Source organism: Panthera onca, chromosome A2, assembly GCF_046562875.1.
Source record: "Panthera onca isolate mPanOnc1 chromosome A2, mPanOnc1 haplotype 2, whole genome shotgun sequence".
Taxonomy (NCBI): domain Eukaryota; kingdom Metazoa; phylum Chordata; class Mammalia; order Carnivora; family Felidae; genus Panthera; species Panthera onca.
This window is the reverse complement of record NC_138340.1, coordinates 101,900,499-101,924,383: the sequence shown is the minus strand read 5'-3', so window position 1 is coordinate 101,924,383 and position 23,885 is coordinate 101,900,499. Positions and strand designations below refer to the sequence as shown.

The 23,885-nt window shown below is 44.6% G+C and overlaps 1 protein-coding gene across 1 annotated transcript in view; it reads right to left on the bottom strand.

Annotated features, from left to right (window-relative positions):
• Positions 1-21,347, bottom strand: part of NXPH1 (neurexophilin 1) — a 297,458-nt gene extending 276,111 nt beyond the window's left edge. Inside the window, exons 1-2 of the mRNA XM_060632557.3 lie at positions 19,724-21,347; positions 18,688-18,851 (exon numbers count right to left, since the gene is read on the bottom strand). Of these exons, the coding sequence (XP_060488540.1) occupies positions 18,688-18,741 (54 nt within the window). The 5' untranslated portion in view covers positions 18,742-18,851; positions 19,724-21,347. The remainder of the gene's footprint in view (positions 1-18,687; positions 18,852-19,723) is intronic.
• Between the last annotated feature and the right edge of the window lie 2,538 nt (positions 21,348-23,885).

Sequence of the window (23,885 nt, the reverse complement as noted above, 5' to 3'; positions counted from 1 at the left end):
AGAGACGAAAAGTAGAATCATGGCTGTTAGGGGTGGAGGGTAAAGGAAATGGGGAAGTTGTCATTTAATGGGTACAGAGTCCCAGTTTTACAAGATGAAAACAGTTCTGGAAATTGGTTGCACAACAATGTCAATGTACTTACTACTGAACTGTACACTTGAAAATGATTAAGAGTCAGTTGAGCATCTGACTCTTGGTTTTGGGTCACGTCATGATCTCACAGTTCGTGAATTCAAGCCCCACGTTGGACTCTGCATTGACAGTGTGGAGCCTACTTGGGATTCTCTCTTTCCCTCTCTGTCTCTGCCTCTACCCTGCTCACTCTCTCCCTCTGTCTCTCTCTTTCTCAATATAAATAAGCTTTTTAAAAAATGATTAAGGTGGTAAATTTTATGTGCTGCATATTTTACCATAATTAAAAATAGAAACTAATTTTTAAAAATTAATTTTAAACTCTGACCTTGCCAGAGACCTGTGCAAATTAGATTTCTAGGGAAAAAATCCCTCATGAGATTTGTCCCAGAAAAGCAAAGTAGGAAGCACACTCATCTCCTGAGCTATCAAAAGGAGCAATCCACATTGATACTTCCTACCAAGGGGGATCCAGTTAATTTTTGCCAGTGCATTTGCAAAACAGAGGAGAATCTGTGAGGTGGTTCTAGCATTAATCCCCATAGCCACCTCACTCCACTCCCCTTCCCCCCACCAACCTTTTTAATGCTTTACCAGGTACCAACTTCTACAATCCCAAGAAATTTGGAAAAACCAAGACAGGTCTACAGAATGCCTACTGTAAAAACAGATCAAGCATTTAAACAGAGGCATAGAAAATACTTTCTCCTCCCCTCTTCCCATCACACATCACACATGGCTTCGCATAGGTGCCTATCTATTTGCTTAAAATACCTACCATTAATAACTCCTCAGTAAAGGTATGAAATAAAAGCCTATTAAGTCAACATCACATGTTCACATATCCTAGTCTCAAGGCCTTGCAGAGCCCTAAAAAAGGGAAGATATAAAAGATGGTAGAGGGTCAACAGTGTCAACGAAGTTCCAGCCCATAAAGAACCATGATATTAAAGAAGAAAACTATTAGAAAACTATTATATTCCCTGAATGAACAAAAAGTGGGATAGGAAGAATATCCAATAGGAACTGTTGTTTGAAGTTTCGTCAGTGATAGTAACATATTCAGAGAAAGAATGGATCAAAAGGACTGAATGGGTTTGTTAGCATAGAAAACGGATTCAGAGAAGCAAGCAAGATCATGCATGCTCACCACTCTCAAAGACAGGAAAGCGCAAGACAGAAAGAGAATCTTCACTCTACTTTGGATCCTGCCATGTCCTCTTATGAAATAACGTCAAAGCTTTCCAGATATATAGAGAGAAACGGATGCATCGATATATGGATCTGCATCAAGTTTTGATTACTAATTGGGCTCTCCAGAGCTGCTATATGTGCTTTAGGTATTCTCACAGGAAAAGGGCATTATCAAAATAATGTTCTGGTTGCAGTGAGTCTATTTCTGACTGTTAACTCTGAAAGCACTGGCAAAGTTTAGTTTCTGGGCCTTGGACTAAAGCAGTTTCACCAAGCTGATGCCACCCTGCAGGACCTCAGCTAATCATTTTTCTACCAGCTTTTCTCAGGATTGTTTAATGCACAATATTTAATTAAAATTTTTTCCAGATTTTTAAATAAAAGAGTATGGGGTGGGGCAGCACATCATGGTAATGGAGCCTAGTTACCCAAGTTTTCATGAAGAACCTGAATGCTTCATGAGAAAGAGAACAAATGCTATTCTTGCCTGTTCAACAATCTTGCATAATCGTAAGACTTTTATAAAGACTTATAACCAACCTTTCTAAGTCAGCCATTTGAACACTGAGTTGCATGTAAGATGACCATATAATTTATCATCTATACCAAGATACTTTTGAAAGTAAAAGAAAATTTTGTTTATATCAACAACAAGCATAAAATAGGACTGTCTCAAGCAAACAGAAGTATATTATCATCTTAGTCTTATGGCCTTGATCACTGAATATTCATTAAATACCTACTTAGAAAAATGACTAATTCTCTTTACAATTAAAAACACAACTAGAAGCTTTTGAAACAGAGTGATCTCAATTCATTAGTCAATAAACAAAATAATTTCCCAAACACAGAAAAACTTAGGATGACATTGGTCTGTTCATCTTCCCCCAAAAAAATTTGTTCAGCTCAGGGTTAGTAAGAAAAAGAAACTCCTACTGCTGCTGATGAAGCCATCTGTGCTTCAAAGACGGCTGACAGGTGCCTCCAGAAGAAGCAATCAAAAGTCATTAACGATCAAAATCATGACAATTAAATACAAGGATCTATTAGGGTCTTATTATCCAAATTTCAATGAAAAGAATTCCAACACTCTCTCCCCCCAAGAGAAGAGCAGTTACTTTAGTTTTTCAATCCATCCGTTGTCCTCTGCTTTTCAGATTATAACTGGAATAGCTTGAGCCCTCAAAATTTTTTAAGAGTACACTCTTCTCTCAGCCAGACCACTTTCATACTAAGGAAATGTATTCTGAGAAGATGTGGCATTTTTAAAAGTTCAAAGTTGAAAGCATACATTCTATAAATAAACCTACAATGAAGTGCTAAAAGGTTTATTTCTGATTTCTTATTTCACAAACTAGGAACTAGGCATAAAAATATTGGGTCATAAAATGCTTAAAAAGTAGATTACTAGAAACTAATAGAACACATTATTATCTATTGAGCCAATGATGGGTCAAATGGCATTTTGAATTCTTGCAGAGAATATGAATATGACCTTCATGTATACCATTTACAGAAAGCAATTTTATTTACATTTTTAAATCCACATAAAGGTGAAAGATGATACTGCTGCAAAATGGAACATTTAATTTTTTGCCCCAAGGCATAACTAAGCTCTCCCAAGGTCAAACGTAGCACAAGCCTGAAATGAAACCAGATTCTCCCCCCAGCATCCAATGCCACTTTGGGCAGGAGTATGTTGGGTCTACTTTTATTCTTCAGAAATAGAAAAATTCCTAATTCTAACACGAGTAAGTGTATAGAATATTTGGTGGGCATTTTTCTATTTTATTTTTTAAATCATATATCTAGACTATGATAAGAATGCCTAAGCTAAAATAGTTGAATGTTTGGGACTATTTTGACAATAAGGTATTAAACTAAACAGATATTTTAAAGTTTCTTAGTTTGTATCATCACGCAAAGACTTTACTTTTAAAAGAATATGAATTTGCATCTCTGTCTTATATCCGGTAAGCTGTCGGAACACGGGACTCATGAGAATGCCACAGGAGAAACTAGAGTTTTTGCCTCTTACATGTGGTTATCCCGTTACAAATAAACTCTGTTCTCTCCCCACCTCCTGTCCAGACATGGCAAGTAATTCAAAATACAGGTATATGATTTGCTAGGAAAGATACAGATATTATGGATCATTTTAAACTCCATCACAGATGACTGTGAAGGTTGTGCTTTATGCCCTGGTCTCACTTATTACCTGAGGCCCAGGGATCATTTTTTATATCAGTCAGGTCAATAGATACAGACTTCCTAAAGAGATTGTGTCCCACATGCCATCAGCATAAGCTTGAGTCACAGCCATTAATATCATACCTGCATTTGTTACCCTTGTATCCCCCATTTGTTGGGAAGCCTCTCCAGAATAACTACATCTAATGATGAAAACAACATTATAGTAACACCACAGCAATTTTATGCGCACTCCAGCTACCCGAATAAGGTCTACCCAGAGCAGTGGAAAAGAAGAACTCTGCGTTAAAGTGGAAAGCAACAGTTACTTCTTTCAAAAACTTTTTAAAATGAGGCTCATTCTCCTCCCCCTCCATTACAGGCACCCATGCATGCATACGTGCATACATACACACACACACACACACACACACACACACACACACACACACACAATATGGTGTAGGAATTAAAAGCACTGACTCGAGAATTATATTGCCTAGGATCGATTATTGCCACCTTGCACTAGATACATTCTCAATGCCTTAATTTCCTCATCTATAAAATGGTGTATTATTAATGATATGACTACAATGGGCTTAGTAATATATTAACACTAGTCATATCAACAATACTGATACTAATAGTACCTATCATCTCATAGGACTGAGAAAAATAAAATGAAAATGAAAAAAAAAATCCATGGTAAAGTTGCTAAAGTCCTGGCACAGTGCTTGGCTCTGGGTATAAACAGGAATGTAGAACATTTTATCCTCTGCAGTCATCCCATACCTTTCCCAATTCTCATGTCAAATCCAAGACACAAAAAAGTTCTATGTAGGAACTCTTCTTGGGTAATCAGGGCAGTGCCTTGGAAGGAGGCATATGGTGGCAGACAGGAGATATTTTGAGCCATATAGGAGAGGGGTGCTGTGGCTTTCACCTATTAAATTATGTCATCTAGTGCTGCTGGGAGCTTAGGGTGCTGCCACATCTAGGAAGTCAGCTACAATGAACTTTAGTGGAGAAAAGTAGCCCATACCATGGCCAAAGGACCCTGGACTTCAAAACCCAGGAGGCTAGATGTTTTGATTACTTTGTATGAAAATTTTAACAGAATTTCAACTGTTAGCAGTAATTAAAAGCAAAAATTGCTCTCAAATATCAATATTTTATTTTTTTAATGTTTGTTTTTTGAGACAGAGACAGCATGAGTGGGGGAGGGGCAGAGAGAGGGGGAGACACAGAATCTGAAGCAGGCTCCAGGCTCTGAGCTGTCAGCACAGAGCTCCATGCGGGGCTCGAACCCACGGACTGTGCATGACCTGAGCTGAAGTCAGATGCTTAACTGACTGAGCCACACTGGCACCACACAAATATCAATATTTTAAATCAGATCTTAAGAAATGTTCACACTGTTTGCCACCTAAATTAAAACATCACAAAAATTCTCACTCAACTAGGCAATCTGTTCAGTAGGCCTGTCAATTACTTGTGTCTTCATTTCAATAAACACTTGATTGGTTGCTGTGGAAATAGCCATTTTCTTCTGGCTTTACACAATGGTTACTATTCCCATTAAATTCACATGGCTCTCTGGGCAACACTGGGCAACTGTACAGCAATAAACCACTGGGAAAGAAAAGATGGTCCTAGGGTAGAGTCAGCCTTTGCATTCACCCAGATAAGGGCTGTGTTGGAAGCAGGGGAACCGTCCAGAAACCTTCCTGTCTAAAAAGTATCAACACTTTTTTATTTACTAGTTTACCACTTTTATGTGCCAGGCACATGTCAAAGCTCTTTATAGTACGTTACCTCAGTTAATCCTCAATAATAACCGTATGGTTTATGAAGTATTGTTAGTCCCATTTTACAGATATGGAAACTGGGTTCTGAGAGGTTAAAAAGTTTGCCCAAGGTCATCAAAAAGAATGAAATCTTCCCATTTGCAACTACGTGGATGGAACTAGAGGGTATTATGCTAAGTGAAATTAGTCGGAGAAAGATAAACATCATGTGACTTCACTCATATGAGGACCTTAAGACACAGAACAGATGCACACAAGGGAAGGGAAGCCAAAATCATATAAAAACAGGGAGGGGCACAAAACATAAGAGACTTAAATATGGAGAACAAACTGAGGGTTGCTGGAGGGGTTGTGGGAGGGGGGATGGACTAAATGGGTAAGGGGCATTAAGGAATCTACTCCTGAAATCATTGTTGCACTGTATGCCAACTAACTTGGATGTAAATTTGAAAAATTAAAAAACAAGTTTGCCCAAGGTCACAGAACTAAGAAATCACACTGCTATTCTCTTCCAGCTTCTTTCTCTTAACAAGTCTTTTTTTAGTGCTACTTCCCTTAAGGGAAGTGAGTGATCTGAGAGAGGGAGAGATCCTGAAATGACTGAAAAACGGCCTGTTTTCTCCCTCCCGTGGCCAGGTCCACATTGGAGCCAACAAGTCATCCACTTTTTCATCATAACTCTTTTTTTAAGCATTTTTTTAAATGTTTATTTTTGAGAGAGAGAGGAACAGAGTGTGAGTCAGGGAGGGGCAGAGAGAGAGGGAGACACAGAATCTGAATCAGACTCCAGGCTTCTGAGCTGGCAGCACAGAGCCTGACGCAGGGCCAGAACCTGCCACCCATGAGATCATGACCTGAACCTGGCCGCTGAACTGACTGAGTCACCCAGGCGCCCCTCATCATAACTCTTCTATTTCTACCATGAATTCAGTGTTGACACTTGCACAGGGGCCATGGCATTACCCATTTAGTAGAAATAACAGTAGAAGTAGTCTTGGTAGGATATCAGCCATCTTTCCACATGTGCATTTGCCTTTAAAGCCTCTTGTTTTCTTCACCAGTTGATCAAAGAACAGAAGCAGACTGTAGGGGGCTGGAGGGGGTGTGTGGATATACATCAATCTGAGAGAGGTGCATGTACATCTAGCCACACATCAATTATAGCCATTCTAATTGTGAAGGACTTCAGTCAAGAATGCAAGGCAGGATTAAACATCTCGGGCCAAACCATTCACTTGTCACGTTTCCACTCTCCAGCACATTTCAGAGAGCAAAGCTGCAGATCCAAAAGCAGTGGTTCAGCAAACCTGTGCTAATGCCAGATCTGCATTAGTTTGATAATGGCTAGAGATTACGACTGGCTCGTTGGTGCAGCTGTTCATAACTCTGTCTTATTAAACCAAAAGAAATAAGGTTGAAAATCTAACATGAGGCACTCATCATTCAATTATGTATTTCTTGTGAAAGAGGCAAAAACTCTGCCATGTTCTGCAAAATCTCCACATCAATAGCAATTAAGTTTCACATCAAGACCAGAGAAATACTACACTGACTATGCATGAATAACTTCCTTTCATATGCAGTGGTTTGCATCTTTCTCTGCATTTAATTCTGGAAAACAATAAATGACGGTGCCTTGGTACAAGAAACTATATGCAAATAACTGAAAAAGATACGTGAGTAAAGGTATTTTATATTTTCAATTTTAGAGATCATATAGTCAGCCCTATTACCAACATCACAGCTGCCCCAACAATAAATTACAACTCATCATTTTACGAAGAGATTTAGAATCAAACCTGGGATTAATTATAGTATTTTCACTGAAAACTTTTCAAACAGAAAGCGTAACAGAATTCATGTTATCCAGTCCATGTTTTTAAGAGTTTTCTATCAAGCATTGAACAGCATCAGGAGTGAATATAGCCAGTTGGTAACTCAGGGCATTGTTTCTTATTTAAAGGAGATGTTAACACAATAATTAAGGGCCCATTTTTACAAAAAGGACAAAAGGGACAAAAAAAGAGTCTAACTATTTTAGGTAGTCTTTGAATGAAATAGGGGGGAAAAGAATGTTTTGAAAATGGTTTTTGGCCATTATAATTTTCAATCCAATCAGACAAAATAAGAAAAAAAAAAAAAAACCTTCATTCTCTAAATGAAAATACACAGTTAAAAAAAGAAAGAAAAGAGAAGAAAGAAATTCATAGTGGGGCTTATGAGATCCCAAGTGTTTATGAGATGTTTTATAAGCCAAGGGGCTTATGAGATCCAAGTGACAGAATAAAGAAAACCATAGTTTTTAACGTATGTTTAAAGGGAAGAAAAGAATGAAAACCACCAATTTTTCTAAATTTTGCCCACATTTATGGAAAGTAGCTGAAGAGATTTAATAGTGTCATTATATTCAGAAAGTCTCATTTATAAGGAGTTTGAGGCTAAATTAAAACCTCTACTTATTCTTCAAAAATTCACATTTAATATTCACAGTCCACAACTCCAATAAGTATATTGTTGATCATTTTAAACAAAATAATAAAAACAATATTGGAAGGTTTTTTTTAATTTTCTTTATAGTAACCCATGGATCTCCTTGTAATCTGGTAAATCAAACAAATAAATCTTTCCTAAAATTTTGATTGTGTACTTCGATGTTGCCTCAGAGTCTTACAATCAGTTTCAAAACTGGTCAAGTACATAAAAGAAGGGGCAGGTTTATGATTAGCACATCAGTTCACAAAGAAGGACAATAAATTTCCATTATATTGTCAAACTCACTCAAAACAATCAAATATTTCACTGAACCATTTACAACTATTGATTGCACACAAAACCTGACTTTATATTCTTCCTATTTTAAGTAGAAGTGATATTTTACAAGGGCTTCACAAGTAAGAGATTGTGAATGTAAAGCAGTCCATTAATTTTATATAAGCTGTTTTATATACCTGTGGGCCTCTAATAACATTCAGCTACAAGGTTACAAGGAGAAGAATCATTTTCTAAAGTTCAGTTGGAGAGGTTGGCGTATATATACATAACTAAAATTCTAGCTGTCATGCCAGCAGTTTCTTTACCAAAATTGCTTTCATTCTGTAGCTGAAAATACTGACATAAACAAGACAGTAGTATAGTGTCAGTTACCAGATTCCTATCAAGGAAATGTTACTGTCAAACTCAAGTTGAAATTTCAAGCCCAGCAACTTAGAAAACAAAAGGATTCCCCACTGTAATTTCCCATGGAATCCTTCAAAAAGGAAATGTACAGATGTATATCTAATCTTCCTCTATATGCGTGTGTGTATGTGCACGTGTGTGTGTGTGCGCGCGTGCATTTAACTTGTAAATGAAAAAGACTCTTCTAAATCAGGAAATTTTCTCCAAGCCTTTCTATCATAATTTTTTTCTGGTAATAATCTATTTTACAGAAGGAAATCTGTGCCTCCTTCCTTTTAGACTGTGACTTTTGGTTTTATTAAAATTCCTCCCGATTTGCAGTGTGATATCTTTGTGTTGGCTCTGGAAGGCCACGTTACTTACTCTATGTATAAATGTGTGCACTGTGGTGGGTTAGGTACAGGGAGGGGCAGAAAAAATGCAGGGCTTTGCAGATGTTTCTTTCTGCTCAGCTTCCTGCATCATAATGCAACTTTGCCATGCTAAGCCCAGTGTACATTTTCATTGAGCGGCTAGCCGGGCCTTTTGTTCCACTAAGTTAGTACAAGCTAATAAATGTCTTTTCACTTTATTGGGACCTCTCTTTAAAAAGACATGACTGTGAGGTCTGGTCTTACAGAGATAGTCTTTCAGACTTGAGAAAAGTAAATTAAAAAGACATTCCTGCTAATATCAAAGCAGGCTTATTACTTCAATATAAGCACTTCCTTAATTTTCCTTCCTCAGCATGCTACATAAATATAAATAAAAAGGCTCTCCACTGGATGCATGTTACATATATCTCACAGAGTTTAATTATAAAGCCTCTAAAAATGAAGATGGTGGGAGGAAATGATGTCAGTAGATCATACAGTTCTGGTATTGAGTTAGCTGGCTGTCCCTGACAGCACAGAACAAAGACACTCAGGTAATCACAATATACCATGAAAGGCTGGGCTTGGAGAAAAAGAAAATCCAAGGGGTAAAGAGTATGATTTCTACTTTAGTGCTTGGAACTTCACAATTTTCAACTTTGTTTTCATTAATGTTATTACAGATGTTATTATAATTATGATAATTTTAATGCAATTAAGGAGGAGGAGTTAGGTTTTCTAAATACCACACCCTCTCTTCTCTGCTAGACTGATCAGATATAAAGAAGCGGTGAGGCAGATGAAGGCCAAGTACTCAAAAATACACACATACACACAACACCCCTCAGTTGATCCGTAAAAGCAACGACATTGCAGGAAACAGTGAAGACACCAGAACAAGGAATACAACTTTCATCCCAGTGGCTGCCCACCAGGGGTGGCAGGCAACTTCTAGGAGTAAGAAAGACTTCCCAGGGGTGCGGGCTGCGCAAACAGGGAGAAACAGGAAAACGCTGTGCAATTCACTAGGCAGGACCCTGAACACTACAGTGACTTCAGTGGGGTTAAGGTAGGTTAAAAACTGCAGCCAGCTGGCCCCGAAGGCAAAACGCTAGCTTCGCGCTGGGAAGAGGAAGGCTATCTCAGCCAGGCCTTCAAGAATACCCTGGAGACGTTGCGCCTGAACCTTTACTTCCATTCCTATTCAGTTCCCGGTCTCTCTTCACCTCCAGATTGGCTCTCTTCTCGCAGGTTTGCCTTTCCCCAAGCCGGTTTCTCACACAGGTTGATGGAGCACTGCCTGCCAGACCTCTGCTCCTTTAATACTGTGGGGATTTGCAGAATCGGGTATCCTGAAAGGATTGACTCTTCCAATAAGGCGAGAGAAACGGACAGAACTTCCCAGCCAACCTTCGCCTTTGACACAGAGAACCCCTAGCGCCAACTCTGGGTACTCCCCGGCTGATTTCTGGACCAAATCAAGCGTGTGACCACCGCCAAAGAGGAACTGCGCACACTTTAAGTGACCGCAGTGACGGCTCTAGAGGGCTCAGAAAGGCCCAGGAAGGATGTGCAACAGCAGCCGGAGAAGGGGAGCGGAGGAAGGAAAAGGGGAGGAGGGACAGTCGTGGTGTAGGAGGGTCTGGGGGTTTGTTCGGGGGGTTTAGGGGCTTTTTATTTGTTTTGTTAAGTAAATAAGGAGAAATTTCCCCCCACCCCATCCCTGTTCTAATGATGATAGATTCCACGCTGCATCAGGCCCCACGCTGGGGAGCCTAACCACACGGAAAATAATGAGGCTGCATCCCCATTCGTCTGCATTAAAGGCGAGCCGGGCGCTTTCGATAGGAAATACATCGATTCCTTTGCCCGGGCCTTGGTTTGTCCTGCTCCCCGTGAATAATTGCTGCTCCTTTAGAAATTCATAATAATTAGGACTTCCCACCCTGCGCCCGCGCCGCTTTTTAAAGGCGCCTGATCCTGGAGGGTGTCTCGGTGGCTCCAGCCGTGTTCCCTGCAGGTGGGGGAGAGAGCATGAATCATCCCCCCCCCACACACACACACACACGTGGTTTTACTCTGAAGAGAAAGTTGATTCCCCCTCCAAACCTCAGTTTCCTTGTGTGTCAAATGGGGCTTTTGCGCTGTTAAAGATACAACTTTACATCACTTGATTCATGCCTGTTTGGGAGGAGGGGGAGATTTAACGAACTGTGTGAGGGAATGCGGACAGGGGAGGAGAAAGTGGGAGACACAAGGATTCACCACCCCTCAGCCTAAACTCTGTGGCAATCACGTGACGCCGCAACCACCGATGTTGTGGGGGGAAGGGGTGCAAACGAGCCGATCTGACCACAGGAAACACCGGGACCTAGCTATCGGAGCCCGTTGCTCCCGAACGCCTGGGAGGCGGAGGCAGGTCGTTAAAGTCGCGACTGGGCGGTAGAGAAGTGACTGCGGAAAGCGCCAACTCTACTTCTAGAGGGGCCGAGCCCGCGCGGCCGCAGGGGAGGAGGGCTCAGCCGCGGACACCAGGTGGGGCGGAGCCTGTGGCTCTGTCCGTGGTTCTGAACTACCGCTCTGCAGGCCGGGCTGGCACAGCCGCAGGCCAACGAACCATTCAATCTCGTACCCGCGACCTCCCTCCGGAGAACTGCTGCAGTCCTGCCTGCTGCCCCAGAAGTGCCGAAGCTCGGCGGCGTCGACAAAAAGTTCCCCTGAAGCAACGCTTTGGTGGGAAGGCTTGGATTCCAGACGCGAGAAGGCTGCACCTGTGTTTTCTCCAACCAGCTGGGATTGCTCGAGGTCACCTGAGGCTAAGAGCAGACAATAGAGCGTGCGTAGCTGTGGCGGCGGCGACTCCCGCCCGGAAACTTCGCGGGGCCCGAACACTCTGCGGCTTTGGTGAGAGGGCTGTGTTTTCCGACTCTAGGGTATGAGGCCTACGTCGAAGAAAGTTTCTGGCTCCTAAACTGCAGAAGACGACTTGATATGGCCTTTAAAATCAATGGATGGGGAGGCGTTCTGAGACCTAGGGCGGGATGTGTCAGGAGGACCCCCCTTCCCTCCGGTGGGGAGAGGGAGTCCAACCTCCCTTGGCGGCCTTCGCCGCCACTGCCTCGGATCCTTCCCGTCAGGATCCATTAGGCTTACGAGGGTGATGGGCGAGGCCTGGCCGGAGTCAGGTTCAGCAGAGACGCGCAGAGCCCCCACGAGCCAGTTTCTAAGGAAACCCTCAGTATTTCTCAGCAGCAATTTGTCTTATTGTAGGAGAAAGAAGCAGTACAAGAAAAGCCTCTCGGTTCTCCATTCTCATGCAGATGAGGTGATGCGCTCCGGCTGCGGCCTGTGTATCCCCCTCCCCATCGTATTTCCGGCTTGAACAAGTAAAATACCCTCATTAATTTAAAGGAAGTTGGAGCGTCAGAAGGCGTTTCGCTACTTGCGGCGGCCGGAGAGGCAAGTAGTGCACTCTCGCTGCTCCTGGGACCCCACTGCGCTCACTATCCCAAACCCCCGCTCGCCACCTTGCTTTCCAACGTCCCGAGCACCCGACTAAACGCCAAAGGAACTCTCTGTAACGAAGGGCACCTGAAAAAAGATTTCTCTCCCTCCCACCCCCACCTCACCCCCGCCAGCCCTCGCCTCCGTAGTAAACAAAATATGCCAGAAAAAGCTGTTTACAGACGGGGTAATTAGGTTTTCAGCCAGCAGCAGAAACGCGGCGCGCTCATTAGAAGTTTAAACAAACAGCCAGCAACCCTCGAGGGCAGACTGCAAAGTTGGAAAATGCGCAAACGTGCGCCTAGGCGCGCGGAGGGGCACGAAGAAGCCGCCAATATATATCATCTCAATAAAAAGCCGCTCTTGGAAAGCTTGCATAGTAATTGAGATGGGCGCTCTTTTCTGATCTGGGTTGGCATTTCCTCATCTCGAGCTGACAGAGCCAACTCAGGAAATTGCGGGTAATATTCATCTGGGGAGCACTTTCATTAAACGTAATTCATTCGACTTTCACAATAAATTGAGTGACATCCTTACAGCGGAACCTTTTTATCCTTGATTAAGTGCTTGCCAAACTTTGGTTTCCCACTTTATTGTCACATTCCTTCAGGCAGAGTCGTCAACATGCCAATCGACAGCAGAAAAAATGTGCGCGTCTTGTTTACCAAGCTCCGGGAGGGGTTAGTGCTGACATAGAGAAAAAGAGCTGGTCGGGAGCTTGAGTAGCGGATAAATCAAGACAGCAACTTCCTGCAAACACGCGTCGGAACCTGAGGAATGGTGGCGAGTAGATGGCAGGTGGGGGGGCGGGGGGGGGGGGAGGCGAGAGAGTATACCCAACTTACCACCCCGCTGCTCCTGTACGCAGCCGACCCCGACCGCCCCTCGCCTGACTAGTCCGCCTCCCTCCATTAATTAAAATAGTTAAAGACTGTTAAGGTCTTAGAATGAGATCTGAAGATCCTACAGGACTTGGTTGCTTTAAGGGAACTTTACAGAATCGAATCAAAGCTAGGCATCTTATTTAAAAACAAACAAAAAACTCTGAAAGAATCCACACTCCCTAACTTGCCACTGGAAAGCAAGCAAACTTTCAGAGCCTCTATCCGCTTTCTTTCTGGGCGCAAGGGTGCAACAAGAGTGTTATTTCTCATTCCCAAGATTCCCTTTTGACTCTTTGAACAAACGCCGCCAGAGCCAAACTCATTCTAGGTTCTTCAGACCCCGGAATTCCAAGAGAAGCTGAGGACCGCCTCGATAATTCAGGACTGGGAGAGATCAGGAAGGCGTCCCTTTGCCAATCGGTGGTCCCTTCTCCCTCACCCCCTATAAAATCAAAGAAGGCCAAGACAGAAAATTGCTTATTTGAAAAAGCAATATCCAAATGTTTTCATCACTCAAATGTCCTTTTGAAAATATTGTCCACGGTGGTTATTACCTGGACAATGCTGTCAATTTCTGTAGTCTGCAGAAAATTTTCCCTCATATAAAAAAGTAGGACATTGGGCACCTGTCTCAAAAAAATCAACCAATTTCCCTGCCACCAGATACATTTTTCACCCAGACAACACTTTCATTAAGGAGGAAATAGCAGTCAACAATTCAAAGCCAAACAGAAATCAACTTCACACAAAGAAGAGCCACGAACTTAATGGCTTTCCGGGAAAACAGCTGAGAAAGTTGGAGTAATTCTGGTTCTCCCCTTCTGATACTGAAGGCAGTTTCCCCCAGAAGCTATTACTAGAAGGCCCCACACCACAATAATCCTCCTGAAGTGTGGCAGAAGGACAACCCACCCAAGCGCTTCCTACCACCCAGGGAGCTTTCTTGGTCAATGGATAGTTGAACATTTCAGGAAAATACCTGGGATAGTAACAACTTTTCCTCCCACAGAGCCCTAGAGCATGTCTTGGGACTGATGAGTTCTCATGTTAGGCTGCTGGGGTACAGTCTTCTTCAAAAATCTAGGTTTAATCCTGTATCAGGAAGGCTGACCCAGGATAGAAAACTCTGTAAATGCAGCAGGGGCGGGGAACTTTTAGTACTGTCTCCAAGAACTGGGCTTAATAGAAAACACTGAATAACTGTTAGGTAGTTAATGCACTTTTCTTTTTAGGAATAAACCCAAATTGTAAAATTTTCAGTGGGCAGTGGCTTAATTTTCCAAGGATATAAAGTGCTTATACCTAATCCAAAGGACAGAGATTGGTGGTCTCTCTCCTGCTGTTTTTCCTCAGCTTCCTCAGTTCTTAACAGCCATCTTCACACTGCGTGAAGTTCACCCAAACGGTCTGGCTTCTAATAGTGTGGAGGTAGTATTCCATGGATTTATTAATCATTCTTTAGTCTCTGTTAAAAATTGGTGTGGAACTCATATTTTAAGGACACTCTAATTTTGAGGGAATAACTGACTCAAAATCTTTTTTAAGGACAAGGTTTGGAAAGAATTTTTCAATTCATGCCCATATTGGTTAAAAAAGCAACCAGATTATTAGCGATTTTAATTCCTATCAGAACTAGTGGGGCCTAAATTGGAGAGTGAAGAGCCCCTTCTCATGAGAACAGAACTGTGGATGTGTGACTGACCACAATAACATCATTCAACCCCTTGTCACATTCCCTGGACTCAATTTCTGAATAACATTTTTGTTGACATGCCCAGGGATTGCTCATTAGACTCAGTTCTCAACTCTGAAAATTGCCATAGGTGAGCCCCCAACAAGACACCTCTGCTTTCTACAGGGAGGTGCTCTCCCTGAGTGCCCTGGCCTATCCTTCAGTTTGATCCACTGAGAATGACCCAATTTAGGACTCCCTTTCTTCAAGACCAGAAACCACATTTTCCTAGTTTATCCAGTGTGTGCTTCAATTCAGTTAAAATGCTATCGTCCTGTTACCCATTCTGTCATACTGAAAACATCTGGGAATCAGTCCAGAACTGACAGGAGAATAAAGATTGCAGGACTTTTTTTTTTTTTTTTTACACAAGTATTGTTATGCCATAGGTTCCTCTCCTGCTGAATTGAGACTTTTAAATAAATCTACAATACACAAAATTCAATGGACAGAAAATTTCCTTGCCTTTATTTTTTTTAATGGTTTCCAATTCCCCTGCTTTTATGGCTGGAGTTAGCCCTGTGGTGATTTTTTAATATGCCAGCTAATATGCTTCAGAAGGTTACTTTGTAGACACATTTCTAATTAACTTCCCTTTGCAGTACTAAATTCGCTTCCAGTTTGAAATAGGACAGACTCATCTCACAATAAACACAAAAACACTCAAAATCCTCAACCTAGAACAGGCATTCAAAGAACTCTGGGCCAAGAAACATACTCTGAGAACATTCACCCAAATACAGGCAGGAGACTGTGGCTTAAGAATAGAGCATTGAATGCTCTCTACAGAGAACTGGTTTTCATTAAAAAAAAAAAAATCCACAATTTGGGAATATTTAAGGTATTTGTCAATAAACAGAAGCACAAATATTTTTGTGTAAGAAATACCTAAACAAATCTTGTTCCCTGGACATAATGTAGCGATCACTCCTTGGAAAACATAACTGGGATTCCAGGGGCTGAAAAGGGAAAGGAAGGTGCACTGTGCTATCAGCTAGAAGGCAATGCATAAACAGAGCACCCTGTCACTTACCTTGTGGTGTGAGCTCATAAAGACATAAAATTACTCATTAAACTCTTTCTTGGCTATGGCAACTCAAGGAGAAAAATAAAATAAAATAATGGTTTTGCCACCCCTGCCTTCTTGGAGTCTAACTTCAAGCAGCTCCTGATAAACTGCATGCATCTATTGTAGTTTCTGGCAAAGACCTGGGATGTTCTAAGGTACAACTACAAATAAATGATAAATTCAGTTACAGTATGAGGTGTTTTAAAACAGATGGAGAAAGAAGCTTTGACCATTTCTTGGTCCCACTGCCCTAGAGCTTTAATCAAGGCTCTCCACTTCCTAGAACCAACCTGTCCTGACTGTCCAATTCACCCTTTTAAGCTCATTTCCATGGTAAAAATCAGCTCTCTGCTCCTCCAGGGAAACATCTTGGAATTCTGTGGGCAAATAACCAGAGGATTACAATCCCTGGAAATACTACTTTGGGTCACAGCCATCAGCCTTTTGTTTTTGTGGTTTCTAATCCCCGACACACAAAACAACTTTAGATCCGAAAGAAAAGGATGGACTTCTAAATCACCTTCTCTATTTTATTGTTCACATTTTGTATTGTTTTGAGTGAGATTGGAAAAATTGTCTCCTTTCTCGGTATTGCCAAAAGGCATTCAGGTAATGAAGTCTGTAACTAAACGGTAATTGAATCAGCATAATTTGCACACTGAATGGTTTTCAAATGCTCCCAGTTTACAATTAAAGGAGAATTAATGCGCTTGTTGTTGAGAACGCAGCGCATTAGAATAAATCCAGCACTGTTGTTGTAATGAGTGGAAAACGGTTTAACTGCCAACAAACACATTTAAAATTTAACACAACGTATTGATTTCACTTCTGCTTTTGATAGATTATTTCACAGACTATCGAAATACTTGCTCCAAGCAATAAACTGCACCACGGTCGGGAGCCTTTGCCGTGTGTGTGAGCACAGTCCAAGGACAATAAGAACAGTCCTGAGGTTCAGGTCATGCGTAAAGGTATGCAGAGGAAAGGGGCAGAAGGTTTTCCATGGTCAAGGGAATCGTTAATATCCCTCCTCTGTAGCTTTCATTTTGCCGTCCCTCCCTTCTTTCAATAAACAATTTCTCTATTTTCTCTGGTCAAACTTTCTGTCCTCGGTCTTTGGGCTCTCAATGTCAGTGGGTTGACTGGACACAGATGGGGGCAAGAATGATTGAAGATGGTAAATGGGAAGGACAATTTTTACATTCTGTCTGCGTTCCAGTCTAGGAAAGCACAGACTTCGGTGACAGAGTCAGAAAGGCTGTTCTTTTGGATTGGCTGCCCTGGCTTTCACCTGTTTACCCCAAGGTGTCCTGTAGGCGAGGACACTGACGCGCAGCGCCCTCTGGCGTCCACGGCTGTGATAGGCGATAAAGATGCAAAGACAGGCAACACTGAGGGTTCTTGGATTGAAGCTGAAACCCGTGGAATGCACACGCCCCACATACATATTCACACACGCGTATACATACACACTCATTAACATACACAGAGTTCACACAACTAGCAGCCCCTCAGTCACATGCACCGGGGCAACAGCTGGGAAATGTTCTCAGGTTAGCAACACTTTTGCTCCCAAGCTTGTGGGTTCTGAAACCCTTGGGACTGAGGGACCGCACCGACCCCCCCATCCCCCGCCCCATCCCGTTTATCCAGCCCCGTCGGAGAGCTCAGGCCGCCCCAGCGCTCCTCGCCCCTAGTCAGAACTCACTGAGCCCTCTGTGTGCTCTTGTGAAATAAGCTATGGGGAGTCGGTGCACAGAGCACAACTTTGCCAGCAGGGTGCGAGTGTCCCTGGCCCTCCCTGTAGCCAGATAGGAGAAACTGCTCCCTCCGTCTTGGCTCCACGCGGTGCCCACCTCTACCAATTCACCTCCACCCCAGTTCCAACTGTGTGCAAAATCCGGACCCCCGAAACTCCATTCCAGAAAGACACGGCAGCGGCTGGCTCTGTTTAGTATTCCCTTCCTGACCACAAGGTCCGCCATTCCCTAGTAAGGGGATCGGCGCTGGAACTGGGGTTCAGTTATTTGGTGGAAAGGAGAGCTAGGGAGGAGAGCCACTATTTGTTTTGCCAGGGCACCCCTGACTTAACTCTTTCTGATCTGATCGCTTGTGGTGCTCCTATCTGATTAACTTGTCCTGTGTGAACCCTACGAGTCGAACAAAGTTACCTGTACTTCTTTACGTGCCATACCTCCAAACTGGGGGACTAGGTGGGTGGATTCACTTTCAAAGTCAAAGACCTGGGCAGATTCGTGCTCCGCACTCTCTACCTCCATTTCCTTTCGTTTAAACTCTGGATGAACTAATGAGAGTTCCATGTCTTACACCCTTTCTCTCTGTCCTGTCTCCCCATAAAGCATCCCGTCCCACTATTTCCTCGGTTTCTGGGGGTCTAGGGCACCCTATACCATGTTCGGAATCACGCACAGGAGAGGGAGGACCGGAGCAAGAAGTGAGGGTGGGAACCCCGGAAAATCCCGCAGGGATCCAGACACCAGCTTGCCAAAGTTGTTCCAACACGGTCGCTAGGAACGCTGCTCTCGCTGAACTGGCAGTCTCACCCGCCTCCCGCGCGCCCCTGGGTGTCTGGCCTCGCGACCAGGGTGGGATTGCGGGGGCGCCGGATCCGCAGCGACTTACCAAGTAGACGGTGGGCTGCAGGAGGAGAAGCACGTACCAGCACGCAGCCTGCATCCTCCCGCGTCTCAAACTTCCTCGGCGGTGCTTTCGCTGAGTCTTTGTTCCTTCAAAAACATAGATCCACCTGACATCCACTTTACAGAGCAAGGAGCGCTCTCAGCAGCCTAGATACAAATGAAATTAGACATCCCATGACCACGCGGGCAAGGTTAGGCTTGGCAACCAAGCGGGGAAAGGGGGTCGTGGAAGGGAGGGGTGGACCAAACACCCGAAGTGGGTAGGGGCAGGAAAAATTGAAAAGCAAGTAAATCCAGCGCCTGAAAGCAGCGAGCGCGCGGTCCGCAGGCAGGCGGGCAGGAGGGTAGGAGGATGAAGGGCTCCTTGCGCCCTGCGCTCCTCGGGTGCGTGTTCCCCGGCGGTGGAGACAGGAGGTGGCGGGGCTCACAGAGCCGCGTGCAAGCTGGTTCGGAGCCCAAACGTCTTTGGCAGCGAGACCTGCCCTAGTGTTTGATGGCCAGGCGGCTCGGACTTAAAGGCGGCGGCTGGTTCTTCGCCAGCCCTAGCAGGGCTCACACACGTACACACCAGCAGAGAGATGGAGAGAGAAAGAGAGAGAGAAAGCGAGCTAGAGAGACTGGGGCGGGGGGGAGGGGGGGTGGCACGGGAAGAGGAAGGGGTAGGTAGAGCTGACCAGGATTAGGTACTGGGTATCTTCACCCGTTCGGTGGAGTGGGGGTGGGGAAAAGGAATGCAATTTGCATACAGTAAAGCCGGGCTCAGTTTACCCATTCGAGCCCCCTGCACAAAGAGAGATACACGCGCATACAAGCACATCTTTGCCACTACTTTTTTATTTCGAGCCAAGGGACACAGTCAATCGCTAACTTCTAGAGTGGGAGCCTGCCCCGGTCTGTGAGGTCACCCGCCAGGCGCACTCTGTCCCCCAACCAGTGGCCTGCCCGCCGCCCCTCTCTGGTGTCCCACCATCCCGCCCCAAAATACCCTCTCCGGGACTGTGGAGGCGAAGTGTACGTACCGCACAGGACTGGGGGCGAATTCGGCGAGCAGGGACCGCTCTGGGCAGGCTCCATGGAGGAGCTACTCGGGCCTGGCGTCTCCGGCGCCCCGGACATGCCCTCCCTGGCGCTTCATCTCCATGCTCAGGCGCGGACCGGTCCCGCTGCCTCGTTCAGCCTCGGCGGAGTCCGCGTCTCAGTGCCCGGGTGGCGCTCAGGCTTGGTTCCGTGGGAGCCTAGGCTCGGCACAGTTTGATTCACGGTGCAGGAAACTTAAGAGGCAAGAGAGGGAGGGGGAAGCAGAGGAGAAAAGAGAGGAAGAGAGAAAGGGAGGGAGTGAGAGAGGGAGGGAGAAGCGAATGTGCCGGACAGACTGGGACTGCCAGCGCAGGCTCTGGGACACGCAGCCCGGGGCTCCTTGCCTTCCCAAGCTGCCGAAGGATGGTGGCAATGACTTAAGGGGAGGAGACTGGACTTGAACTCGAGAGAGGAACACTGGCCTTTCGGAAGAAAAAAGTCACACGGCGGGCGCAAACGGTCCGAGTTTCTCAGGGAGGGGTGAGGTGGCAAGACCTGAAGGCTCCCGGCGCACGAGTAGCTGCACGTCTACCGCGACACTGGGAAGCCAAGGAACCACTCCAGAGCCGAGTCGCAGGCCCAGTGCACGGTCCTGCCCGGCCACTGGGGGACGCTCTGGAGCGCGCTGGGGTTCGGGGCGCCGACGAAGCCGTTCTTTCTCCGTAGGTCCGCAGCTCGCGGCGCCTACCTTCCCGACACTGGCAATTACATTGGCGAGTGGGTCAACGATTCCTCAGAGACTAATTAATACCCCGAGTAAATAGATCCCGCTCCCAGGCTCTCGGAGGGCCGGACTCGCAGGGAGAAGTGGCTCCTACGGTGTCTCTGGTGGCCCCAGCGCCCAGTCCCCGGGGGGCGTGAGGAGAACTGCGACAGCCAGAGGAGTAACCGGGAGCGTGGTGGGGCGGTGCGTAGGGCAGGAACGGGAGCAGGCGGGTGCAGGGCCCCCCAGCCCGCCTCGGGCGCCGACGCGGGGCGCCACCGACCTGTGGCTGCGGGGCGCGATGCGGGGGCGCTGCGGACCGCCAGCCATTCAGCGCGCGACAGCTGAGAGGACTGGGCGACCTTGCGCGTTCGACTCCTCGCCGAGGGCTGGGCGAGTGAGAGGAGGAGTGGGGTGGAGGGGGGACGCCGGTGGATGCCTTGAGCCTTCGCCACCTCCCTCGTTCCTGACACCTCCTACCAACCAGCGTCTCCCACTCTCGGCCTCTTCGCTCTGACTTTCGCTGTCTTTCCCCCTTTCTCCCTTGCTGTCTCTCTTTTCGGTATCGTCTTTTTATCTCCTTTCTCTTTCTTGTGCTCTGTGCCTGTCCTTCGGCCGCATCTTTCTACCTTTCTCTGTCTCTTTCAGGATTTCTGACTCTCTCCATCTCTGTATTTCTCTGTCTTTACCTCACCCCGCCATTTCCTCTCAAACCTTGCCCTTTTCTTCTTCCCTTCACTCTCTCCAGCGCGCAACCCTCAGGCCAGCGTCGCCCATACCCGGGGTGAAATCCCAGGACCAGGCCCTTCTACTGCTGGCCAGGCCGCCAGCACCTCTTCACGGTGCCCAGACTCGGTCCACAAGTGTGAGCAAGGCAAAAAGCACTCTTCTTCCCCCCACTTCCCTGGTTACCTCTCCCAGCCCTGCTTCACCAGAGCTTGACCTGGAATGATGCCCTCTGCACAGTGAAGGCTCCATAATCATCCATCTGTAAGAGTTGGGCTGAAATTTATCTCAGGACCTCTAGTTGATGGCATCAAAATAGAATCATGATTGTTTAATGAGTCTTGGGGAGTCCTTTCCTCCAGGGTGCCTATTGGACACCTCATGTTCCACCCTTTCCAGCTGGTTGGGGGCCAAGACACAATAGGTCCTAGAGGACTACAGGTTGAGTTCCCCTGGAGAAGCTGCTAACCTACCCCCCCCCCCCCCCCCAGCCCCTAACACTGCCAATCAGCATAACCACCCTTTTCTGCAGCAAAGGCAGAAAGAGCCCCATTGAGACCTTCCTCTGGAATCAGACCTCCAATTTAGATCCCCACTGGAGGACATACTGCCAGGCACTTTGAGGCCTACACTTTCCTTTCCAGCTAAAAATAGCTCTTTAAAGAGCAAACTCTTCTAATCTCAAAAGTTGTACTCTGCAGCCCTGACCTCTTGGAATTCATTGGGGCATATGCAGAGTAAGGCAGTGAAGCACATTTTCTAAGTGGGACTCCGAAAATGCACTTTGGAAAAAATGCACATTTATATATAGCATAGTTGCAATGTTATCTTGGCTGTCTTCATTTACCTGGTTTTTCATGTTCTTAAAAAGTTTAAAGAAGAAAAATAAACTTTAGGGCACCCATATCTGAGGCTGAAGCTTTGTCTGTCTCCACCCTCCAGGATTCAAGAGGCCACCCTAAAATTCATCCCCACTTGTACGTAAGTTCCCAAGCTGGAGGTGGGACTGGAGTGAATGTTGTCTGCCTCTCCCTTGATGCCCAGGTACAGTGCTGTCAGAGCTGAACTTGGAATATGACCTTTGGGAAAAGCGATAAAGAATCAGGCCAGCTTTGGGATATACCTAGTTCTTTTTCAAACCTTACTTCAAAAACATTCGGCCTCTAGTGCCATTTAGCCTTCAAAATTACTGCTTATGAAATAGACGATCAAGGACCTTAAAATCTCTGTCTGAATGGGACTGATTATTTAAGAAAAGCACCACAGGCACCTAGTAATGGGAACTGGTCTGACACTTTGTTCTGTGACAGAGGGAGCCAAAGAGCTTTTTATGGTAATGACCTGAGACCTTCTGCCCAGACATTCAACTCTTACCGGATCCTATGAGACACTTGGCCTGAGATATGAAACAGCAGTGGATTGTCATTTTTTTGTATCTTTGCTAGAATCTTCATTTCCTGTAGTACTCAATTATAAAAGGACACTAAGCCAAGTAAAACTTATTTTTTGTTTCTGCTAAACCTCTCCAATTTTAATGGCATAATATTGGGGGGATGGGGAGGCAATAGGAGACAAGGATGGCTCATTCACCCTCCTTCTCTCCTAATCATTTGCTTTAAAAAGAAGTAAAAATGATAAGGACATGATTTGCATACATTCTTCTGTTTAAAGGATTACCTTACTCTAAAATGCACTCTTAGAATACATCTACAATCAGCCCTAGAAAGAACAAAAGTGTGATTATCCTTAAAGAGTATAGTATTTGTGCCAGTTTTTTCAGATTTTACTCTGAAAAGTTTATGTTGAGAATCCTTTCAGAAATCACTCTCACAGTTTTGTGTGTGAGGCAATTTAATACACATATGAACTCAGCATGAATGATAACCATGGTAAAACCAAGTCCTCTGTCTTCTGCTTTTCCCCAAGTCTACTTGATTCAATCTGAAATGAATAGTATAAAGTAATAATATATATTATTCTCCAAGAAATATATCTTTTAAAATAATTAAAATGAGCTAACAGAAAAGAAGCAGTGATATTAAAAAATTTTTCCTGAAAATGAAAACCAGAAGAAATTAAAATTAGAATTCATCTGAGATACACTGATTATTCTGTTAACTAACCGTAATTTGTTGTTTTGGTTGATTTGGTTTGGTTTACCTGTATGGCTCTTTTTCTGAGGGGGAAAGAAAGGGCAGGAGTTGAAAGTTTGAATTATCTTGCAGCTGGGGAAAAGAAAGACATTAACTTTGAGTTCTACAAAACTCTGTCCTAAAATGAACCTGTCTTAAAATGCATAAATATCATCATCATTTACCCAAAATCCAAATAAAACCAGAAAACTGTTGTTATGAAGCACCCAGCTGTGGTCTTGCTTAAGCTTCAGGCCAAATTATATCGCTTTGTACATAGTAACTGCATTGTATCTATTTTTTTCCCTAACAGTGCCAAAACACTTACAAAGCATGCATTATCCTTCTGCCTTGACCTCAGTATAACCTGGTATTTGCATGTTGATGACCTTGGGCAAATGCCTGAAGATTCCTCTGGCCTCAATACCCTCTCCTATATAATAAAGAAGTAGGATTAGATGATGTGTAAAATGTGTTTATTCTATTTTTGTATGATTAAAGAAATGTAAAGTCATCTCTGGTTTTAAAAACCTACTTCACAAA